This window comes from Acromyrmex echinatior, chromosome 1 (assembly GCF_024713525.1).
Source record: "Acromyrmex echinatior isolate Ae372 chromosome 1, ASM2471352v2, whole genome shotgun sequence".
Classification (NCBI taxonomy): Eukaryota; Metazoa; Arthropoda; class Insecta; order Hymenoptera; family Formicidae; genus Acromyrmex; species Acromyrmex echinatior.
This window is the reverse complement of record NC_141852.1, coordinates 17,760,026-17,787,315: the sequence shown is the minus strand read 5'-3', so window position 1 is coordinate 17,787,315 and position 27,290 is coordinate 17,760,026. Positions and strand designations below refer to the sequence as shown.

General features: G+C 31.5%; 1 protein-coding gene across 9 annotated transcripts in view; it reads left to right on the top strand.

Annotated features, from left to right (window-relative positions):
- Ih (hyperpolarization activated cyclic nucleotide gated potassium channel Ih) overlaps positions 1–27,290 on the top strand; it is a 120,871-nt gene that overhangs the window by 38,950 nt on the left and 54,631 nt on the right. For all 9 annotated transcript variants that reach the window (XM_087405358.1, XM_087405383.1, XM_087405399.1 and 6 more), the window contains exon 3: positions 3,750–4,020. In XM_087405358.1, coding sequence (XP_087261484.1) covers positions 3,750–4,020 — 271 coding nt within the window. The remainder of the gene's footprint in view (positions 1–3,749; positions 4,021–27,290) is intronic.

Genomic DNA, 27,290 nt, shown 5'->3' with positions numbered 1-27,290 from the left:
GCTCTCTCGTGAAACATCTATAGTATAATGTTCACGTTATGTTAATCACTGCTCATGATACGAAAGTGACTGGACATGAAATTGTAGACTAAATTTTCAATTATTCGCGATCGTCAATATGTTTATTCTTTATCTGTATTGTGTCAATGAAGTACTAAATCGAATCAAAGCTCATAAATGTCAAATTAAATCTATTTCTCGCAGATGTACGCGAGTGCAATTGTCGCATTGTGGTGTTTGCGGTGAAATGTCATAAATCATTGATAGGATCTGTGACACGTGCTTATACACGTGTGTAACGAGTGTGTTGTCCATCGAGTACAATGTGAAAATGTGAGCAATGTGATGCGTTTACTGACGAAATGTGCACGATGTAACTAATGACGATTTAAAAAAGAGCGCATTGTTTTATGGAGAAATAATTGAGATAAGAAATGAGATTACTATACAAATAATATTGAAGCGAAAATTAGTAGTGCAATATGTTAAACGTCGCGATCCTAAAAGAAAGAGGAAAAAAGAGAAGAGAAATATTGCAGAACAATTTTTCGTAGGTGTATAATGCAACATATGTTTCATGAGAAATGATTACCACGCTCAAAGTTTCGGGATAAGATTGTTTAAAATAGGAAAACATATTATTGAACAACAGATAATATTACTAGATGAAATTTTTAACAACGTTTACATGACTTTATGAAATGATATACAAATTCAACATTGTGTCATCAAAGAATATGATCCTTTATAAGTATCTCGTTTTTCAGGTTTGAATGCATCATATAATATGTACTGCGTACAAACGCAGTAGATCTTTCGTGGAAATTGGAAATATCCTATGATGATACTGGAATATAATAAACATCTGACATTTCGCGCAAATATAGCCGCTTTTTGAATCCGAGTGCATTCATTAAAATAGTATAAAAACCTCAATCAATTTGCAGTTTCCCCAGACGATATTTTCTTATGTAAATAACTTCATCGAAAAGTACGTAAGTAAAAAGATATGATTTTAATCTATAATTTCGAATTCCATGTCTTAGTAGCACAAATTTAAGTTGTTAAATTCCAGACTCGAACTTTTACAACACAGAATGTACAAAATCTGTAAATATCTAACTAATATAAATCTGAATATTTTTAATAAAAACTATAATGATAAGTTATATATAAAATTTTTTCTCTAAATAATAATAATAAATAAAATGCTTCTAAAATTTCACATAAAAATTTTCTGTTTTATGTGACATTTTGTGTAAACAAATAAATGTAAAATATTCTAGAAAGGTATTCCCATCGATCAAACATTTAAAAATGTTCATACGACATAAAAATGCTTAATTCTTTAGATAGAAGAAGTTTCACTATTTAATACACCGAGAAAAAGTTGCTTTTTCAAAAAAATATTAGTTGATTCAACTAAATGTAACGGGCTGTCAAGCAAATATTTGTTAATTCAACCAAATATTTGTTAATTCAAACAAATATTTGTTAATTCAAACAAATAACATGTTATAATAAATTACAAGATTTTGTTAATCTAAATATATAAATATTTGAACTAAATAATCATTACAAATTAAACGCATTTAGTCAAGTTAACAATTTTTTTTCTCAGTGCATTATCAAACAATTAATGAAACAAATAATGAACATTTAAACATTTTTTACATTAAACATTTGAAATTTGACCATTTAAATATTTGAACATTTTTTCATTGAACAACATTTAAACATTTTTTACAAAAATTATTCAAAATAATCTTCTCCAAATGATTTTATTTATATTATTGCCAATTATAGATAGAAAAAAGATAGGAAAAGATAGGAAAAATCTTTAATTATCCTAAAACTAAGCGATTTTGTAGTGTTTAATGTTGAAAAATGTGCATTACTTATTCCATTAATTGTTTGATACTGTTAAATAGAATTCCTCCTATCTCAAAAACTAAGCGTTCTATATTATAGACATGTTCATATAAATTATTTTTTATATTTGGTTGATAAGAATATGTCTCTAGAATATTTTGATACTTATTTATTTATACCTTATAAGTATAGATTTTATATATATATATACGTAGATTAAAGTAATATAATATACATATCCTGATAAAAATACATTTCTAAAATAATATAAAGCATTATAACATTTTTACAATATTTTTCTTTTTTTCTTTCTTTTTTTATTGATCATAATTAAAATCTAGCTAGGCTTTTCTGTTCGTCCGTTTCAAATATCATACGGTATATGACGAGCGCAATAAATTGCGATATTGGATCTCTTACGCCACTGCGATACGTATCGGCAGGAATTATGGTAGAGCGTTCGGGGATTAGCGTATACTAACATATGGAAAAAAAAACCGGTACATATGTACTCGTTCGTCCGGCTAAAACCGGTCAGTGGATACGCGTCTCTTCTCGTGCTTCTTCGCGTCCTTATTCCGTTACTTAAGCGAATCTTGCGCGGTATCTGCCTTTAGACCGGGTCAACGCGATACTCTGTTTCATCTCGTTCTCGTCCGCGAACTTGCCATGACGGTGCACGTCGAAGATGGAGAAGGATCCGATTTAGTGGCGCAGGAGATGCCGCTCATGCAGCAAGATGTCGTGCCGTCGCGAAACGGTTTGAAATCGAACAATACTGGTTCCTGGTCAAGATCGTACGAGGAGTTTATCTCAACTTGGACATTATGGGATGTTCGTAAATCGCGTAAATCCGGTGAGTGTTGACAAACCGTAACGGTTACGCGATTGTCAATAGTCATCGTCTTCGTCAGTATTTATTTCAACAAAGAGAACACACAAAAACAACAAATGTATTCTATCTTGAATCGCTTCTACTGTTTTTTAAACCAAGACTTTTACAAAAAAATAATTAAATTTTACAAATTTTACGTAAAAATGATTAAAATAATTAATAAAAACATAAATACTATGATTAATCCTAAATCAATATTTATATTTTTATTAATTTTTTATGAATTAGTGGATACGCGAAATATCTGTACGTAATAAATACGTGTAAAGTAATTATTTACATGTAGAAATATTTCATTTATTACCTACATGAGTGATTCACAATTACAAAATTAAAATGAGATATTCATATTAAAATTATCATACGTAAAATTTGGAAACTTATATGTTATTGATGTATGCATAAAAGTGACTTGAGTTCAAGAAAGGCTTCTTTGTTTAAAAAAAAAGCAATTATATTATAAAAAATATGAATAAAAGATGTAATAATAAAATAAAGATATAAAATGATATGGAATTCCTGAATGTGTATATGTATGTGTATGTGTATGTGTATGTGTATGTGTATGTGTATGTGTATGTGTATGTGTGTCGCGACACATTAGTTCTGACAATTGTCTAATAAGTTTGAAACTTATCAAGCAATTAACGTTTTTAAAATTTTAACTTATCCTAATCACAAATTTTACAAAATTCCATGAAATTTGCACACAGCAAATTTCGCGAGTTAGTTCACGAGCCATAAAGATATTTTAGGTTAACATTAAGTCATACATCTCCGGCGTTATCGTGGCGTGAGTTTACAAGTTTGGTTATGCTTATGAACAGTTCGCGATTTGTGCTTTATGTGACCACTATCATGCGACTCGGCTCGGATTTATCGGACAGGCGTGAGATTTTACGGGCGTTATCGGTGACGATAAAAGTCGTAGAATAATGAATGTTTGTCATCGTCGGACTGAGCTGACATGACCATGTTACAGGCAACGAGATGAATTACAAGGGCAGCGGGAAGGTCCACTTCGGGGTGGACGACGTGTCCCTCTATGGGACGCCGAAGGAGGAACCGGGCCCGGGCCTCCCGGGCCAGGAGGTCAAGCAGAGCTTCCTGAAGAATCAGCTTCAGGCCCTGTTCCAGCCGACGGACAACAAGTTGGCCATGAAGCTCTTCGGCAGCAAGAAGGCGCTTATGAAGGAACGGATCAGACAAAAAGCCGCAGGTCACTGGGTCATCCATCCTTGCTCCAGTTTTCGGTATGTCCTTCGAATATCAACTGATCTCATTCAACAGGCCGCATCAATATTTTGCGCTATCACATTTCGTTCCGGCTGAAAAACAAGTTGGTGGTTCTGCCAAGAAATACCGGCCTCAGACACACACAGCCTAATATCTAAGTCTGCTCGAATAAACTCGCGTACGATACATCGGTCTCGCGTTCTTTATAAAAAGGAACAAAATTCTGCATACACTTGTCCCTCATAAAGTTGACATAAAATTTGCGCTTAGAGATAACTAGATATATTGCCTTATTAAAAGCGTTATTTATATCTGCCATGATGATATCAGCACGATGATTCGTGTTTTATAATAATTAGATACGATATAATACAAATTCATTCCTACAATATTATAATTTCATTCTTTTTCGTAAAAATAAAAGATGTAAAAATTTATTTTCTCGAACATTTCATAACTTACATCAATCATGAAATGTTCTTTACGAGACTGATTACCTTCCAGACATTTTAAAAAGAAATGGTTGAAAATGAAAAATTACTTCTCTTTGCAAGACTTGCTTTTAAATTAATGTAAAAAATTATCCGATTGTGTCAGTCAAGTTTTAAATTACGATTAGTTTTAAAATACGATTTTTAATTCTGACTTAAGTCACTATCCTTAGATGTAGAGTGACTTTATAAAGAATATTATTCGAATATGAATATATCGCGTATATGTCGCATACTAGTGAAAGTAATAAATGACAAAAGTCGCCTGAGCGAGCGTAAATCAACGACTCGTATCGGCTTACTCGCAACCCAAAACTTTTCAGCCTGACTACGATCCCGGATACGAGAAACGTAAACTAGCGCCTTTGTGCCGCAGTAAAATATCTACCGTATCCAGATCGTTCATCGTGTAGGCTTTCCGAGCCGTCCGAATGAGGCGCACGTCTCCGATCTCGAGAACCAAAAAAGAATGCGTTTGATCTACGAGCTAACATGCGTTACTTGCGACTTCAATCGATCTGGGTCGCGCGGAATATTCAATAGCTTTACAAGAGTCACGAATTTAGTCATGTACATGCTCGTGTATGTACAGTTGAGCAGTCGACCTCGCCTAGCCACAAAATAGCATTGAGACTTTATGGCCTCAGGAAGAAGCTTCCGTCAGGCCTTTCGCTTCCTTCCGGAGTTTCGCTTTATCGATGGCGAGCCGCAATCCGTCGCTGAAGTCAGCACGCATGCTATCGACTTCTCGCGTAGAATGTTGACACCCTCGCTGAGTCATTTACGGACAAATGCATCGATTAGAATGACAATAAGCGTTCAAAAATGCTTGTCTATCGAACGATAATATTATAGACAGGCGATCTTCAATTAATAATAATTCCTTGCAGAATTAACTATTAATCGATATTAGTCGAGAAAAAAGGATTATAAGAGCATAAAGTGTATTTCAAGGATCTGTATTAACAAAATCCTAAATACATCTAAATAACATGGAATTCATAACATAACATCGAGAGAAGAAAGTATACTAAAAGTTCAAAAAAGAACTCCGCACTAATTATGTTATGAAAAATTGGTTCGCCGATAAAATGAATTAGTTTTCACATATAATGTGACTTATATAATGTGATGAACAAGAGACACGAGGTTTAATAATGGGTAATTTTTTAGCTGAGTGGTGCATCAAAGGTATAAAAGTTGTGCTCACAGAGCACTTTTAATAATTCAAAAACTATCCATTACTGAGTTTATGACAGCGGAATTTAATTTTCCATGTATTGTAATTAATGTGCGATTTTTTAATTCTCAATCCATTAAAAATAATTTACAGGTTTTAATGCTTAAAAATTAATAGAATATAGCTTTTTCTCAGATTTGCACAATTTACCTTTTGATAATTTACGGAAGAATTGTTATAGTTCAATTTTGTTCCTATTCAATGTTTCCATTATTTGTGCGAGTTTTTTTTTTTTTATTTTCGATGCTGCTTTTCGAAAAAAAACTGTTTTGCATGGCATACGGAAGAAATCAACGGAACAAATTCGCGCGGCTGAAAACGAGCGAATGGTGCCTCGTTACAATATCAAATTGCCAATATTAACTGTGCATGGCGCAGCGTGCACAGTTCCATAACGCGCGAAACACTATACTCGGCCACGACTCCGCAGCGGTGACGGCGGCGGCGTTTGTCGTTCCAATTGGTTGAAATTGCCCGGCGCTTCCGTTCGGAATCTTGGCTAATTACCGGCAGCATGGAGGATTCTCCGTAGCCTTCTCTACGATTCCACTAAAACGCGAGACTCTCGTGGGCATTGAAACTTTAATTCGTTCCTCCGTTAATGGTTGCGATATCTTCCGGCAGAATGAACGTAACCAACGGTCGTTCTTTACGCGACATGTAACGCTAATATCCAGCTGCTAAATTATACAAATGAGCGCTCAATGGTGCTCCATTTTCCAATCGTTATCATATAGATCAAATATCCATATAATAAAAGTCATATAAGCTCTCGCGTCTGATATGTTTTATTTGAATAACGTGACACAGCGAGGGACGTGCCCTCGAATTAATGGATATATTATTTAAACACGTGCAAGCATCATCAAAATCCTTTTTCTCTTCAGGGAATAATGATAATAATTTCAATAGATTCATATTGTATTAATATTACACGGTGCATGTGCTTTTATTTATTTCACTTTATTTGATGTGTATAAGTTATTTCTTTTCCAAACAGTCTTACGAAAAAAAATATTAGTCTTTTTAATCAAAAACTTTTTGAACACTTTTTCAATGTCCAATGCTTTTTCATTGTTTGTAACTTTTTTATTAATAAACATATGTACATACATTTCCACAACCTAACCATTATTTTTTATTATAATATCTGGCGTTTTGATTTGAAAGACATTTACGATATGTTCATTTTTATTAAAGTTATAAACAATTGAATTGAGTGATATGATTGGGTCATACCGCAATGTGTTGTAGAGTTTGGCATTTAAAAGTTAATATACTAAAAAAAAAAGTAAAAAAGTAAATACCACCGAAATATTCGCAAATATTACGGAATTACAGATATACGGAAAATCAGAGTAGTGTCGCGGTTTTGAGAGGACACGTGCGTAAATAAATGTGTTCTTTGATCTATTGACCAAAATATAAATGATAGCCGAAATATCCGATAACACGTGTCGTATAGTTGGCTGGTAATGTCGCTCCGTCAGCAGTTCATTATCCGAACATCCCGAACATGCATGCCTCTATAGGAGATATCATGTTAATGGAGATTCATCCTGAGCAATTAACAGAGGATCCTAGACACGACATCGATGTGAGTTTCGATACGATAGTACTTGACTTTTGGTACCTATAATATTTAAATCGCTTAAGCAACTAGACTAAAGACGATGTGATAACAATTTGTAAGATCATTACAGTCTTAAATCAAGGATACTGAAAAGTGAAATTAAGTCAGCTAAATGATAGCAAGATATAAATGAATGCCAAAATTACCGAATGCATTCAAATTATTCAGATAATTTCGAAAGTACATGCAGATAGCGAGACCGTGTCTTCCGGATAGTCTCACTAGATTTCAGCTGAAGCGGAACTTTATTGGAAGCTTAGTATCGGAGATACTCTGTGCGGAATATTAAAAATTTACGATGCACAATGCTGACAATATCATTTCCTTCGTTTTAATATGCGGCCACTAAATCGCTGTCCTTCGCTTACATACGTTGCATGAATTCGTAATTCGCCGAGTTCAATTCGCCTCGCACGGTACGTGGCATTCATGACGACGCCATGCATACGACAACATCTCGCGAAAACGTTATAGAATTAAAAGAAAATATTTTTACGCGTACAGTCTGAAAAAAAGAGGAGGAAACTCTTAATTTTCTATAGGCCACAGGAAATAAAATGTGCAATTGTTTTTTTCCATAAAAGTTTCTCTCATCATGTTTGCGGTTGCACATATTTGTCTGTTCTACGTCGGTTGGAATTGCCGCATTGAACATAACTTGACAGGATTCGGTCGCGAGAACACGCTCTCTTTCACCTAAAGGGAGAGACTTATAAATGTGAGACGTCATAAAGAAGCGAACATAAACCACGCTTCTTAACTCCGGACAGCACATTAAATACGTTCTTTTTTCCTCGTTTCGTGTTAAATTGTATAAAAAGTTGCATCTCCGGTGAAAACGACTTTCTTCGTGCTTGATTTACCATTGATAACGTTAAGATATGTAGACTGAGCTCTCAAGCGAATGATTTATCGCGCACGGCCATCGGTATCGAATATTCGGCCGTTCCACATTTAACGGTTTCTGCTTTCGGATTCGTTCGAGAGAAAATTTTATACTTTATGAAATGCGATTTCCTGGCACTGTAAAATTTCCCTTGTAATTTTTAGCACGCCCTCAGATCTCTTTTTACATTATGTTATGTATCAGTAAAATATTTCGCTGTGTATATATTTATCTGAATCTAATCACATATTTCTTTAAAAATAATAAAATAAAAAAAAAACGCATTTAAACGATAATTGCTGCTGTTCAAAGTTGTCAGCAGACAAGTCTATCTTTGACATTACGGAGTTAAATACCAGATTTAAACAAAGGCATGAGGAAATATAATAAAACCCGAATTATTTCTTTTGTGTTTCAAAGTGCATTTACTTATGCACTGCAACGTCCTAAAAGAAAGAAGATAACGTTTTCGATGTCTGAATAATCAAAAGTAACAGTAAAAATCCTTAGTGCAGTTCGCATTCGTAATGTGTTCTACGCAGTTTCGCTTTGACGTAAAAGAAAATAATTGCCCTTGCCTAAGAAGTAACGTATTTACAGTGACAACGATTATTATTATCTAAATAATTATCGTATCATTATGGTGCATATTGGCTAACGTATAATCACCTATTGCTGCGCAATGATCCATTCTAGGCCATGTTCCGACATATACATTGTCAGTACTGAAATTCTATAGTATACGTAACATGAAGATATTTTCAGTGCAGAATGTATACAGCAGAGTGTATATGGAACACAGTTCTAGTCTATTGTTTCCATTAACGTGAATTATTCAAGAATAATTAAAGATTAAAACCACATCATGAATGAGCAGCATCACGAAACGTTTTAACGAAAAAAAGTCGCTATAAAATATAAGATGATTACGTATCTAAAATTACATTTGAATAATTATAAGTTTTAGAAATCCGATAAAAGAAATATAAAATAATGACTAACTGAAATATGAAATAATATGAATAAATAAAAATATGACTAACTGAAACGAATTATATTTTCAATGATTTACTTAAAGATTTCAATTTTATAATGCGTGTATTAAATCAGATTTGAAATTTAGTTGTAATTACGTCTGCATGTAAGCGTATATCACGATAATGTATTTCAAGAAGCTGTAAAATTATGTATTCGAATAAGAGTACACGAAACTGTATCATAGTGAGATTATATACGTATATACGTAGCGTATATTGACATCGAGGATAATTTATACATGAAGCAAATAAGGAATTGCTGACACTACCGTCAAACTTCGACGTCGCCTTTAAACTTCGCCCTCGTCAAAACTCGAGTCGAGCTGCGTCATATATTAATAAGATAAATAGAATTTTATGATAGCGCGTGATTATATAGGCACAATTATATAGTCCATAAACAAAACGGCCAAATGGGATGATGACGTAACGGACGAAAAATCGTACTTTAAATATGAATAGGCATGTACGATCACATAATTATAATTTATATAACGTAATAAATGGGACTTGCAACGCGCTCGTTATGTGTATAAATAATTATGTTATAATATGAACCACGAAGACGATAAACTAACAAGGAAATTCATATTTCACATTTGCTTCGGTGAATTGTTCGAGAGATCCACGAAACGGATTATTGTGTGCCAGTTGAATTAAGAAACGAAGAGGAAATTTTCGACGAAGCGCGAGATATCCACCGCGAGCTGCGGTCGCGTATTCGCGGAATAGCAAATTATTCACGGCTAAAGTGATTAAGACTGGCGAAAGCGGCCGTGAACGTCCTAGAAATTAACGGTACAAAAACTGGGTGATGAAAGCGGTTCTCGAAGGGACAAAGAGAGAAATCGGGGAAGCAGGGCAAATCGGTCCGGCTTGAGCCAGTTACAACCATGTTTCTACATGTATATCGCCGTTAGTCCAGCGCCAGTTGTAAGAATGATCTCAGAATAATCATCCGATTAAGCCGGAGGCTACGGTGTCATTGACGGCGCGTTGCTTGATCACGTGTGTGACTAGCTACATTAGAGCCTGATAATCTTTGTTCGAGAATACACTGAGAGAAAGTATTCGGTATTTGTGACTATAATTGTATTAGGTGTTGGAATTAATTCGTAGCGTCTTTTAATGAAAGAATGTTATTTATTTCACATGAGCATTAAAAAATACATTAATGAAAGTACTTCCCATCACTTGTAAAACGCTACGAATTAATTCCAACACCTAATATGATAAAATAATTATGATCAGACGTTCCATTTTTATAGTTATTACTGCTATAAAGTTAATAGTAATAAATTAATTTAGTAAAAAACTTAATGACTTTGGGAATTAGCGCTGTAGGAAGTGCGATAAATATCAATGTTAATATTATGTCATGTATCTGATTTTTAATTAAAACCAATTGCAAAAAAAATTATTAATAATTAATCGTTCATAAATATGTTTTAGCTAATCTTTTAGCCATCTTCAGTATATACTACATTCGACGAGATACTAGATATATTCGATGTACATTTTATTCGTTGTGTGTTTATATCAGTAATGTTTCTTTTTGAGATGGTCAGTTTTTTTAATAGTAATAATTTTTTTACAGTTCTATGTACAAAAGAATGTACTTATATAATTGGCATCGAAAATGACTATAATTTATATTTTCGGTGCCAACTACATATTATTTTTAGTATAGAGAACTGTATATAAACATAATCATCATTAAATATTATTATTATTATTACTAACATTATAGTAATAATAATTATGAAATGAAACTCCTAAAATAATTATTTTATCATGTAATAATTATAGTCACAAAAATACTTTTCTTTCGATGTAATATATAATATTTATTATATTGAGTTCAAATTTGATTAAAATTTTATTAATATCATAAAGTCGTAAATAAATAAGCAAATATATGTGATAAAAAATATATTTTTAGACTCATAATAACATATCAGGTGGAGAAAAAAGGTCGATATCCCTAAACTAAATATTTATTTTTATGTAAAAATTAAAATAAGAGAAACAATTTCTGGTCTTGATCTTGATAAACGTTATCCTAATCATAATCTTAAATAACATTCAAGAGATTTTAGCCGTTGATCCAACATCTTGGATAATGCTGATGCCGATAGTATTGTAACCTAATAACTTTCAAGCCTAATAACTCGAAAAGAATTTTAAAAAATATTTTATTTTGAAGAGTTCTCAAGATAAGCTATGAGAATATGCAATAAAAAATAGAGGTTCCCATTTTAAAAAATCGAAACCAATCTTGTCTATGCCATCCAAGGTTAAACAGATAATATCAGTAAGTAAATCTTTTTATACTCTACAACTTTTGTCTGAAACATTTTTCTATAAAACTTATACTTTTTGAATTATTCGGACATACCGATCTTTTTTCTTCACAAGAAAAAACAGAAAAGATTTTTGTAGGAAAAGATTTTCACATATTTTATACATAGATATATATTCTTTCTTTTACTTTTTTATTTTTTGTATTTTCAAAAGAAACTAGCATAATAAATTCATTGTTTCATCAAACTCTAAACATGTATAGGTATATCCAATTATATTATACCATATTATATAGCAACCATATGGTTAAACTTGTAGGCATCGAAATTCATAGCGAGGAATAATATTGTGTCGCTCTCAATTGAGCATGCATGTACGCCGACCAGTAATTCCCCCTAGACTCCTCCGGTCGATCAAACAATGACAATCGATGGGTTGTCCTCAGTATTCTATCAAGTATCGTGATGCCAGGAACACACTATATATCCAATCAGTGTTTAATCAAACACAATTCGAGTAAATATTCACTCCAAATAAAATATACCCATATTTTACATATAATAAAATTCTGCAAATTTACATTTTACTGTAATATTAAACAATATTAAAAAAAAATTTTCTACATGAAATGAACAGTTTTTTACTGAAATATTTAAATATTTAGTTAGATATACAGGGTTGGCCATATTCGACAGAAAGATCTGGCAACACTGTAACTTTTGACAAAGATGTTAGATCGAGTAACGACGTTTCCCATGATTGAAAAAAAAACATCTTTCCGTCGAATATGGCCAACCATGTAGATTTGAAAGTCATTTTGTGAACTATCAAAATAATAATGCAGGGGGGACGCTCAAACTGCTTGTTAGAATGTTAGAAAAATTTTTCTATAAAACTTATTATATATTTTTTGAGTTATTCAGACATACCGATCTTTTTTCTCTCCTCTACAAAAAAAAACAGAAAATTTTCAAATATTTTATACATAGATACATATTCTTTCTTTTACTTTTTCATTTTCTGTATTTAAAAGAAAGTAGCATAATAAATAAAAAGCTTTACTCATCATGCTTGAATTTGCTACGTAATTATTTTGGTAATCCAGCAAAGTTATTTTCAGATCTGTATCTATCTAAATTTTTAGAGATTTTAACAAAATTATTTCTTTTCATATACAATTTATTATTCGTCTTTCGCAAAAACAGCAATTTGTGAAAGAAGTAATAAAATTTTCCAAAAAAAATTACAATCAGCTTCTAATAATCTTGCGCAAGAATTATTTCTATATTCAAATTATGCATCGCGTACTGTCTCCATTTCCTGAAACACGTTATCTAACGAAAAACCAACAGATAATGGATTAAGAGAGCTAGATATATTTTCAAGCCATTCTAGTTACACATGCGAATCTCACACGGATATTCGATATTTCTCCGCCAGTATAAGCTTCTTCAGCTGACACTAAAATGTTATACGCGTACGTAATTCTTTACTTGTTAAAACGCTCATAAAAGTGAAATACAACTTTATCCGCCTGCTCCACATTTGCTGATGGCTCTTTCTGCAAAACAACCTCCCTCCTTTCCCCCGCATTCATCATCCGTTGCACTTGCAAAAATACGCGGCCGTTTGTACGGTCGAAGCATATAAATTTACGCTACGAAAATCGGCGTTTCCAGCGATGATTGTTATAAATATTATCGGCTTTGTCATGCCGCGTTATTATTACAGCTGTGGTATACGCAGAATTTCATACACCTAATGTACTACATATGGCTATAGGAAAAAACCAATATAAAGTGGAAGAATACAACCGTTTGTTGCTTTCAATAAAGATTTATATCGATCATGAGTTATTAGTATAATTGATCACATATCATTGTATTCTATACATATACGCTCGATTCATAATTAAACGCTCAATTAATTATTATATTTTAATTATAAATCAAAATATTCATAAATATTCCTAGACTGTTAAGTTCATCATTATCGAATTTTGATTTCACGACTCATTAAAAAATAGATTATTAATTAGTGTCTATAACTCAATTTTAAGAAATTGATTAACAGCTATTGATTATAATGCAACCAATAATGTAATTAGTAATTGGAGAAAAAGTTTGAAGTATGTGTCCGAACATTATTAAAAATATAAAAATTTCATAAATTGTTTTATTACGTATACTGTGTAAAATTTGACCATTATTCTCTTATAAAAGATTATTTAATTTTTTGATTTAATTGTTACGTAAAATCATGTTTTATAGAAAAGTAGCATAGAAAAGTAGCATTACAAATTAAATTAATACAAAATATTAATTACGAATAAAATTAAATTTTATATATATATTTTATAATATAAATTTTATATATTAGGTGTTGGAATTAATTCGTAGCGTTTTACAAGTGATGGGAAGTACTTTCATTAATGTATTTTTTAATGCTCATGTGAAATAAATAACATTCTTTCATTAAAAAACGCTACGAATTAATTCCAACACCTAATATATATATATATATATATTTATATATATACACTAATAAGGCACTAAATAGGCAATAAATATTCGTGTACAAGTAATTTGGATTCACTTACTCAATAGTTTAAAAGTTATTTATCTAAAGTTGTAAGAAAACATGGTAATTACGCTACGTAAGCCACTAAAAAAGCTAAATAATTTGTTTTATCTTTTTTTGCAGTTGTTTTTTTGCAGTTTGGTTTTGGAAAACATATTTATGATAAACTTTTTTTTACTAATATTACTTGACATTATAAGGGTAGAGCGAGGCTTTTTCGTTAATTTTTCGCGATAAGGTTTATGTTTCTGAATTGAATATTTAAAGATTGTGCTCTCTCGTGCTCCCAAGGAGCAAACATAATTGTATAATGTATAATTGTAAGTATTACAAAGAGATATTGTTTACCGTTATAATTTTCATATTATTTTAAAGTTGAAATTAAGTCGAAATAGCCCCGTCTTATTCTAGTTCTTTTTAGCTGATTTTTTGTTTAATTTTTTCGCTGATATTTTTACCAAATGTTACACAGTCAAAACAACCTTAAATATATACGACAAAAAATCTCGACGTAATATGATACAAATATAGTATAAAAGATTTATTTATTTGTACAATCCAATCTGCAGTTACGTCTTTCCTATGTCGCGACTCTATCTTATCATTGTTATGTCTTTCTAGCTCGATGCGCGAATGCCAGCTGATAATTATTCGATTAAGCGCCTGGTAGCACAAGAGTAGAGGTCCTGCTTCAAATCTCGTTTCTGCTTCGCACACCGCAAACCGCGTTGTACATTTCGATAATTTTATCGCTCGTCTTTAATTATTATACTTCGCGTCGTTTCCAGTATCTATTCTAGCACACTCATAAATTTTGCAAACCAAGCATTTCTTCTCTTACGTAACCCGCATAAGCAGGATAATTAGCAGGAGAATTCTAACAAAGTTTTAGTCGCACCAAATCTTTCAAAAGTGATTTCATTGATTATTAAATTGACTGTAGTAAAAATGTGTTTGTTTGCGTCGTGAAGTGTGCAATGATCGAGAGATGAGAGAGAGAGAGAGAGAGATTTTATACCGCCTAAAATTTTAGTAATCTCATTTTATTTGAGATAATGGAAGAAACTAATTATTACAATAATTATCTGCAATACATAATTAATATATATAATTAATACATATATTAGATGTTGAACTCAATCAAAATGAATTGGATCGTTTTTGTACCTTTCTGATATCGTATCTCAATACCTTAATTTATATTCAATTATTTTATGAAAACATGTCATTTCCATTATCAGAATCACCACCACCGAAGTTAATCGTTCAGGATCTATTGAAATCTCGATTCCGCCCAAACCAAACATTTACGCCAAAATCTTCCTTATTCCTTCACTCGTGATTAGCTCGCAGCACAAACGACGTTATTAATCTCATGTCGTTTCTACATCATGAAGACGAGGCAATGCATATATATGTGTATGCGCGGCTGCTGACTGCATATCGTATGTAACGCGCGTGGTTCATAACCGTACATTCCCTCGGGTCAATTAAGATCTCGTGGCTATTCTATCATCCCCGACTCTGGAGCAGCGAACGTTGAGCAATTCAACATGGACATTGACTGTCTACACGGAAAGGACAGTTTTGCTGAAGTTTGCTCTTACTATATTAAAATTTTAGCTATTATAAATATACTTAGATCTAAAAATAATTTGGTTGAACCATCAAAAGAATTATGTAAGACGCTTAAACTCATTGCTAAAATGTCAAAACATTTTGCAGCATTACTCATCACGCTTGAGATTCTTACGTAATTATGTTGATGGTCCAACAAAATTATTTTCAGGTAGGTAAATTTTTTAATTTCAATAAAATCGTTCTTCTCGAGTATTTTTGTCGCTCGAGACAGCCGTGCCTTTCTCGCAAAAAAATCTCGGACCGTAATTAATTTGTCTAGTCCCGTTGCTTCATAGAGGAAAGCATCAATGAATGAACGATGAATGAATTTCAACGATGAGCTGTGCGAATTTTTGCATCAACATCGACTGATCCGCGATTGAACGTTAATGAGCCATCGCGAGTTAATTTCTCGGTACGACACGATTTTGTTCGCCCGGAAATAGATTTAATTAGAACGTCCATTTGCTTGAACGGATTCGTCGTTTGTTCGAAAACGCAAAGTGTCATTGTGATCAAGTTTTCTTCGGCCACGGTACGTATTCGATTGCAATTAAGATGCTGTCAGGAACAATCGATTATGCAGAACACGTGGGACCAAGAAAACTCATACCGCTTTATGAATCTACCGTATAAAATTGTCTTTGGGTCTTACAACTGTTCCCCAGGTGATTACGAAGCATCAGTTAAAATTGACTTTGATGTATTTTATGCAATCATTCTTATGGAGTTCTATCTACATTTTAATCAATTCGTAAAATTACAATTATAATTTTTTATTAGGTATAATTTCCTGTATATAGGGAAACATAGAGGATCTGCAAACATCTGAAGGAAAAATTAAATAAAACCGACAATGATTTATCAATTAATAGAAATCTTTACTCAAAAGCTACTCTAGTTATTTAGCTATAAACTATAATAATTAACATTCATATATAATCAATGTAAACTACAATTTTGAACAAAAAAAAAACAAAATCCTTGCCATTTAGAATTATCCGTCGCCACGCCGAGCAATACAGAATCGAGTTTATTTTTTGTTTAAAAGTATAGTTTATATTAATAATATATAAATTTTAATTATTGGAGCCAATATTCTCTGAATAAAAACTTTTATAATTAATAAATCGATCGCTTTATTTAATTTTATTTAATTTTCCCATAGGTATTCGCAATATTTACGTGTATAAGTGACATATTGGATTATCACTGAATATAAGAAATAAGAGATTATTACTATTCTAATATATTGCAACATATCATTCGCATTTATTGTTAGTATTCACAATTTCTTCATTCGTTACTATATTAAATTAAATTCAATTATATGTATTTTTTATTGATTTGTATATATTTTCCTAAATAATATCACAAATTATAAAAAATTACTAAATAAAATTTCAAAAAAGTTGAGATTCTAAAACTATTACGGAAATGAACAGCGAAATCTTTTTCATTCAACTTTAAGCGAACTGTAAGAGAATTCTAATTTAAAGTTTAAATATAAACGTATTGAATCTTTATAAAATTATAGAAAAAACTAATAAAAAATTAAGTTTTCTTTAAAAATTAATTGACACTAAAATATTTACAAAATCTGTAAAAAATATAATATAATGTAATAGTGTACAATCACAATTGTATAAAAATATGTAAAAATCCTTTTTGTCAAAGATAAGAAATGGAATCACTATTTTTGAATCCATCCGCGGTTTTTTCATTCAAAAATTGAACAACAAACCGCGGATACTTTTTAAATGACCTAATATTAATACATCTGATAAGCACATAGCTCAGGATAAAATCCCTCGTCTTTAGCGTTAAACAAAAGGAATTGCATTAAACAGAGAGAACAATCTGATTTTCCTGTTAGAATTGCACTTTATCTTTTGCGTTATCAATATAGGAAACCAAAAGTACGACACTGTGGATGGTTACGCCGTTGCTTCGCGCGCGTGCACGCGCGCCGTGGCTACGATGTTTTATTCGTCGATTAATTATACGAGAAAGTTAAATATGCCCTTTTATTATGTAATTATCAATCTCATCGTACGGCACGTGCCTCGCTCACCCGATTAATGTGATCATTTCTATCAGGTAGACACAAAAATCTTTTAATAGCCCATTATTCTGTCATTGCGCTTATCTCGATAGATAATCATATTAATTGATCGTAAAAATGTTCTAAGTTCGATGCACTTTCGACACTGACATAAAAAGTCACAAGTTACGAAATGACTTAGTATCTAAAATTAACTTCGCCGATTAAGATCTTGAAAAGGTTATTCAAATATTTGTTACGCTCGTAAAAACATTAAAATGCGTCTATATGAAATAAAAGTATATTAATATAACAAGATTTAAGCGATTCGAGGTTAATAATTATTAAATCAAGAATAATATTAAATCAAATTATTTATATATTATTAAAATGAAATAATTATTAAAATAATTATTACATCATTAATAATTATTCTTGCAAATCTCTCGTTATAATCTACGTTCTTCTTATTAAAACAACGAAAAATTTTATTCAATTGTTTATCTATAGGAAAATATTTTGAAATCATTTTGTGCATGCAAAAATTTCAATTAAAAAATAGAAATTATTGCATAATCGTATACAAACTCTTTTAAATAAATGGAATTGTAAAATGTTCATATATATTGTATAAGCCTGTGCATCAAAGACTACAAAAGAAGATAAAATCATTAACACTGAACAGCACAATAGTTGATGATAATATAATAATATCGTAATCGCTTTAATAAGTTAAAGATTAAAGATTATTAAACATTAATTTTTCATCATAGAGACTTGAATCAATTTTTTCCATTGACAATGACAATTTCTTTCGCGATGCAATACACTATCAATCGCGATTGATTATGTTTACAATTGCAATTTCTTCATTTTATTTCTCGACCGAGGACCATCTTGCCCATCGGCTTTGCTCTGAATCAGGGTCATCACGTGATTCCCTCGACCAGTTGCATAACACTAGCCGTAACCGTGTACTCGACCACGACGGTGGTTCGCGTTAGCGGTAGTAGGAAACCATTGTTTAAATTTGCAAACTACCTAATGATGGGGCAGACCCGAACAAGGCCTCTGCAATTTCCAATTCGACCGGTCGGTCGGTCGGTTTCCGATCGTATCCATTTAGAACCGAATGGCAAAAGAAGTGTCACTCTCACGATGTCATCGCACTTCGATTGCATAAGACAACAGTTTTTTCGCGGTAACGATGCGAACATCCGTAAAAACAAAAAAAATCTCACGCCTGAGCAAATGCTTGTATTTTGTTAAAACATTGTTTCACGGACATGATTTCAGTTGTTCTTACTTGAGCTTTCCATCTGTAAAATTTAAAACAAATTTAAAATAAATTTATAAAATAATAATCATTCATTATAGTTTTAACATGTTCGATGGTAAGAATAGTTCTTCATTCTTGCAATATTGATAAAATTTTGATGCTTCGTTTACCACAAGAAAATAAAACATTTATACCAAATCAAGATCTTTGAAATTACATTTTAAAAAATAATCTGATAAATGTTATCAAATATTGAATGAAATAATTTCAATTAAATATTTGGTTAATATAACGAAAAATAATTTAACTTTGCTAAATATTATTAAACATAATAATACAACCAATTGTTTGGTAATAATTATTAAATATTTAGAAAAGTAAAATTATTTTTTGTTATATTTTAGCAAAATATTTGAGTGAATTTGATTAAACATTTGATTTCATTCAACATTTAATAGTTATTACCAGACTCTTTTTTCAATGTATAAAATTCTGCTATCATTAGTATTTTATAGCTTGCTAAATTATAGTGGAACTTTAATAAAGTCTTCGAAAGTAGTCAAATTGCCCTTAGCACTTGCAACTTGTATTAGCAAACTTGACCAACGGATGACTGATGAGCTAAGCGACACAGCAGCCAAGTAAGTTGTCCAGATCGCCAGACCGATACGAATTTAATGGCCGCACGAACTTGAAATGTCTGGAGATTATATTCCCCAGTACTCGCCTGAGCGATTTATAACCTTGCTCCAGAAATCTTTGGGTGTTTCCTCGATCTTATTAAGCATTCGCAGCATATAGACAAAGAAGAAGAAAAAGAAGGGAGAGAATGAAAACCTGTCGACATGAGTTACCTTACTCTCAATTATGTAAAAGCTATGAAGAAATCGTTGCCAATTTTTGCCGAAAGCAAAACTTTCGTTCTTATTTATGCACTGATAAAAGGTGACGATAGAAAGGGATGGACGACGAAGAACTCACAATCAGTATTGATAGTCCTTCGAAGTACGAGGGAAGTTTACCAAATAGCTATTCTCACGAATTCGACGATAATAAAAATTTTTATCTCTCTCAATATATTTTCACGTTTTCCGCCTTGATTAAAATAGTATCTAAAAATCATTTAAGAAATAATCCTTTATTAAATCAATCTCTAATAATTATTAACATTAAACGGTCAATAATTCCAATATAGAAAGTAATCATTATTCTTCAATAATTATCATGATCAATGTGATAATTTACCTGATAATTAGTGAGATAATTGTAACACGAAGATCGATATAATACAATATTCCTAAATGATGAAAAAGTCATTTATCTAATATGCAAATAGCATTATTGAATTCTCATATAGCATTATCAGATTATAGCTTATGTATAATTATTAAACTACAAGTATTATAATTACTACTGACACTTTACTTGAAATAAATGAAGTGCTCTATATATATGATTGAAAATAACAATCTAGGCTAATGTCAATATTACTGTAAACATTTAAACAATTATGACACCATGAACATCTCGATTTGCATGAAAATATTATACGCAATAATCGATTAGCTTTCCGTGTATTCTTACACGTTTCTCTTTAGGTTGAGCAGCCTTGAGGTGAATAATAATCGGTTTCCTCGCCTTTCGAGAAGTACCGCGATAACGACTGCAAGGGGGGATTAACAAATAAGTATGACATTAACCGACAACATATTAACAAATTCGCGCGCGCTCGTAATCCATAACAACGTGCGCTTATACTTTATATAATACTGATTGCTTTGCGACAATGCGTTATATAAAGATCCTCGGGGTATGCATAATGTTGTTCACAATACTGTGTTACATTCTTGCACTCACGATAATTTTAGAACGCAATCGCGGGGCAAAGTTGACTTCGATTTTTTCATAAAACAATTACAATTGAATTGAAGCCAGAAAAACAACTATGATAATAGATTTAAATTATCATTATATATATTTATCGGACCAAGGATTTTGGGAGGAGAGTCAATTCTGTTATCACATAAACAGCAATTTTTACGTTAATGAATTCCTTTTTTTGGATATTTTAAAACTTATAATATCTTTTTCTTCAAACCTAAAATATTAGGTTTTATAAATCATAATCTTTATTTTTTTCCCGATGAAAATAGATAAAATGCAGTTATTAAAAACAAAATATTGTATATAGTTGTGAATAGAGTACTCATTAATATCTCAGTGCATATTTTGTTTTCTAAAAACCTTGCGAAAATTTTATTTATGTATCGTCAAAACATTGTCAAAACTATAATGGAAATTCCAGAAATTAAAATAAAGCATTTCCAGAAATGCTTATATGATTGTAATTGGCAGAAAACAATATTTTATGACAATAAAAAATGTATTCAAAGTAAAAGAAATATTTTTTTTATTAAAATTTAAAAAAATAAAAATTTCGGGGAGGAGATTGAATTTTCTAATTCCTTTCCTCGATACGTAATTGATTATTACAAATATTGTTCTACAGTTCATACAGTATGTTTTGCATTCGTTACAATGAAAAGATCTCTGTATGTACGTATTTTCGCATTTCGCCATCTTCTTCCGCGTTTTAATATCAGAAAATGTGGAAGAAGATGGCGAAATGCAAAATTATTATTATTATATAATATATACATCTATCAGAAAATTCACATATAATCTACATCTAATCTCTTTTTTTTATTTATAAAAGAAAAAATTTTATAAACTATTCAATAGCCCGATGATCATTTTAATGTGGTCGTTATTTCGTGGTCACCTACTCAAGAAGCTGTGTATGGTCACTTCATCCGGAAATTACCTACACTCTATAAGTATCGTTCCGTACCATACCATATAATCCGAAGACTATTAACAATACGCCCTCGTCGAGTGCTCGAAGTCTCAAGTGACTCCTATTTTACAACACTATTTAACGCGGGCTTTCAAAACACCGTGCGTCACGTGTCTTAAAATATACCATATAGGTACTTGAAACAGGAAGCGTCTAAAACGGCTAATCCATCTTATTCCGGTAGAATTATCGGAAACGGAGCACGATCGCTCTTGCAGATCAGTTTTCCTTCGAGACATCGTAGTTCGCAAATTGCTGATCGATTCGTGATTAAGACTAAAGTGTAAGTCCAAAGTCTATTAATCTTTTATCCCATGCTAAATTAAGTGATCAATGATAATCATTTATAATAATTTCCAATGTATTTTTCTACTTATTCGACGTAATAATTGATCGGAACAATAAGTTTATTTATTTATCTTTCTATTTTACTTTATTGCTCTCTCACAGTTAGATATCAAAGAAGACTGATATTCCAATTTTTTGAATTAATATAACATTTTATTATTTTTAACCTTTATGACCCGTTTTCGCGATATTTGGTTATCTAAAAATTAAAGGTTATCAAAAATTTCATCAATGAAATTTATTCGTAAATTTATTGGTAACCTTTAATCTTTAGCTAACCATATTGTAAAAACTTATGTGTGCCAATATATAAATCAATCTATTTCTGTGGTTATTTACAGTTTTAAGATAACAACGTCCATATTAATGTATACTTTTAAAGTAAATAATAAACTAAATTTAATTTATATATATATATATATATTCTCTTTGAATTTATTAATTAATTATAATTTCGCGAAAATTACATGTGCTTATCCAACATTCGCGTCGCAGCTATTTCGACTGCAAGTATGTTTATCATACACGGATTACGAAAATCTAACGATAGCATAAGACGAAATTGATATCGATTCGATAAATATAAGCAGACTTCTCTCCCGATATAGCATAGTCAGCTTCGTGGAATTGGCAGAGGAGACTGTCTACGCATCTGTTAAAACGATAATCGTTGAAGTTCTCGACTCGACCGGGGAATGCTTCAGCAGCTGGTGGTATGATTAATCATCGTCTAATGCAAACTTCGCGGATCGTAATTTATCAGTCAGATTATATATATAGCGTGTTGACATGCATGGTACTTAATGCAGTTCAATCGAGTCAACCCGCAAACCTGCCTGATACGATCGATTTCCGCAAGCTGGTTGATTCAAACTTGTTTCTCCGGAATCTAATGCGCATTACAGACCAGCTTGTTATACACACTTCTGCATATATAGACGCGTGATTTGAATGACATTTCCGATGCATGTTTTTTATTTAATGCGTTGAAGTAAAGACCCTCTAATCAGAGTTAAGCCGATATTCATAATCGATTTTTATATTCAAGTCTTAAGTACAGTCTTAAGATGTTATGAATCAATCAATGACCCATATTAGCATTTTAAGACATTATTTAAGACGGTTTTAAAATACGAATGAGCTATGAATACTGGTCTCAGTGCTTTTAAAATACAGAGCCCGGAAAAAATATCATAAAATATCTTTTCATTCACGTACATAAGTCTCTTAAAATGGCAGTACCAAAATGTATATTCAAAGAACATTCAAAGAAAATTAATAAATAAAATGTACATTCACACCAAACAGACCTCACACGTTTGGCTCTGACTAATGCGATATCGCATATAAATACACTTTAAGAGGCTTAGGTTGAAACGTTCAGATTGTATTCCAGAGTCTAATCAGAGTCTGGTCACGAGATAAGAACTGTGATTGGTTCGTATTTTTTGCTAAATCGTGTTAGTCAGTAGAGCGAGCTAGCATATATATCTTTTTCCTCTCGCACCACTGCAGAGCGAGATAAAATATACCTTTTCTTACTTGCACGATTTTGATGAAACAAATCGGACCCTTTTATTGACTAGACTCTGATTAGAAGCATCTCTATGTTGAAGCATTGAAGGATCGGCAGGTTTTTGACCGAAAAACAGTGGAGGTGGACCGCACAATAACGATCGCGTTATTATGATGCATTAGGGAAATTTCTTCGTCAATGTCACTAATTCCTCAAGTGACTTTACCCAGAGCAATCAAGTGAAAAATGCGACCAGTGTGGATTGAAATAAACTACACATTCTCGTGAGTTAATTGAATCGACGATTCCAGTAAAAATAATTCTATAACGATGTAAGAACGATTTATGAATTGTACAAATGACGTCAGAAATAGAAACTTTCCTGAATAAGAGGAAATGAAATAAAAATAAGCGATAACTTTACTGGAGTTCTCTTGTGAATCAAAGTCTCGTAAAAACCAATTTTTTAATATTTTTTTGAAAGGAAGACGACATAAAGTTTCATTATTCTAATATATTTGATTATTATCACATACACATAAACACGTACACTCATTTAGTTGTTTAATTACTTACTTTTATAGCTCGTAAAAACTTTATTTCGAGTTGTAAGACACTTCGTATAATAATTTATCATTATATTGCAGTATATTTATAGCATCATTCTTAATGATCTCTATCCGAAATGCAATAAAATATCATTTTTCGTTTCTCTCTCTCTCTCTCTCTCTCTCTTTCTCTCTCTCTCTCTTCTTTCTGTTTCTCATTTCTTGTATCGTAATGAAAAAATAGAATTCAGAAGAATCAAATGTCCTCGCTATTGAAAGAATTCTCACGCCTCGACTGCAACTTCCCGATAGCACAAGACCAACTCTCTCGTGTCGAAATTACATTTTACCTCTGATTCCCTGGCCCACTCCTTCAACTGTCGGGAATCGCCTTCGTTGCCAGCAGGTAATCTCAAGGGGTATTCGTATGCGCTTGCATATGTATCGGCTGTATGTACGTACAGCCGTGTCTTGTATATGCGAATAGATATAGGTAGATATACACCGGTAGTTGGGTATATAAGGAATATTGCGCGAACATGTATATACCTGTGTATCTCTAGGTTACTCTAGGCACCGTTCGAACAGATCGGTATTCGGAGGCCGAAGGTGAGGCACTCACTTCAATCTCACTAGGCCATGGCCACGACCATAAGAAATAGTGAACGACGGAAATATTTTATTAATCGAAGATTAATAGGCTGTCTCTTTCTCTCTTTCGTCTAACCGGTTAATCGGGTATAATCAAGTTGTAGATACTAGCATGATTACATCTTTTTTCGCATATTCGTAATTATTATCTGAAGTGGAGCAAACACCGATTAAAATTAGATAACTGTTTCAATGCAATGCATTTCTTAGAATTAATTATGTCAATATTAGTTAATTAAATCTCTCTGCAAGGAGATGTAAAGCGTTTGTATCAGCGTTTCAATTCTGCCTCTTTAAAAACTTCTTTTGATTTGACAGGATGGAAACGAAATATTCAAGATTCGATTCAAATGGATCACCCTGTATATGTATTGTTAAACTTTTACATAATCATGAAAACTTCTCATAATTTTATAATTTTCACTGCAACTAATCAAGACTCTGTGAATACGAAAAGTCTTGTGATAATGTTAGTTTTTAAATGGATCTTGTAAATTTTTAAACTATTTTTGAATATATTATCCTAACTTTAAAAAAATCTTTTTAAGTATTTATTTATTAATTGTTACTTGATTGTGTTTTTTCATAGATATATATATCAAGTATATATAATTTTTTATTGTTATATATATAATAATTATAATTATAATATAAATAATTATTAAACTCCAAATTTAGCTAATTCATTCTCCACTTATATTACATAATAACTATATAATAACTATATAATATACTTTATTTAGGAAAAACAAAATTTCGTATTTATGTCCGCTTAATTCTAACTATCTTTTAAGTAAGAAAATATCAAAAGACTAAGTCGATATTTTAACGCAAGCGCGTTAAATAACTGATAAATTATTTACTTTAGGCGTAATTTCAATAATAAGGTAATTGTTCCGGAAAAAACTTGTATGGCTTGTAATTATTTACAAGCATCGTAAAAAAGACTCTTATTAAGATATCATCAGTAGCAGTGTGATAAGATTTAATTGATCCGATTTGGTCCAATCGAAGTTGGCAAGATTAAACAAGACTACTCATAGTTGGGGGGGTTGTCGCTCAACGAATGTTGACATGTACATCCAGATTTGGATTATCAGGATAGGACACACATATAAGTATTATAGGTAATGTGCTTTAGGTACATTAACCTCAGATATGTTAATAGTATGTATTTATAATTTTACAGTCTAAACTCTTTTTAATAAACATGTGCTGAAAGATAATTAAATTTTAATAAATATTTGTTTGAATAATAGTAATTAAATATTTACTAAATGTAAATATATAGATATCTAATATTTCGAACAACTATACAAGAACCATTAATTTAATTCAACTATTAGGTGTTGGAATTAATTCGTAGCGTTTTTTAATGAAAGAATGTTATTTATTTCACATGAGCATTAAAAAATACATTAATGAAAGTACTTCCCATCACTTGTAAAACGCTATGAATTAATTCCAACACCTAATATTATTTTTTTCATTTGGTAAATATTTATTTATCGTAAAATAAATATTAAGTTACTATTCAAACAAATATTTATTAAAATTTAATACAATTTCTTGTAATTAATTACTTCTAAACGAAAATTTTGTTTAAAGCTCCATTCTTTTTCATAATTTCTTTTAATATTCTTATTAAATTTCTAGCTTTAAATATTTTCTTTGTCATTAAATCCCAAACATATTAAAATAATTACATACTAAATTGAAATTTTGATAAAATACAATCTCGAAAAACTAATTAATTAAGATTAAACGAAATTGAATTTCTCTTTAAAAAAGACCCCTGCACTTTCTGTTGCTGGCATTCGTACACGATTAACAAACATGCTGCCATTTTTAAATTACGAATTAATTGTAATTATATAGAAGAAAATTTAGAACACGATTTATTTGGATAACATAAAAGATGAAGAATCAAGTATTAATTATTACCGTTCAGTTACGCTACTCCGAGCTTGATTTCTAATAAAATCGCGATAGATGCGATACTTTGATCACAAGCATAAAAGCTAAAACTGATCTCGTAAAATTGCCGCGATGCAGCAGCGTTTCAGACTCCTAAAAGCATCCTATCTGCTATTTCGAAACTCATCTCTCGCCGTTTAGATATCACCGAACAAACACTTGTAACCCACTTTACATTTGGCGAACGACCGGTCGCTGAAATCGTTCTCCCAACTTCCGGTCTTTTCCCGCAGCGTCGAATGCCAGGAACTGCCAGGCGAACAGCCACTTTATTAG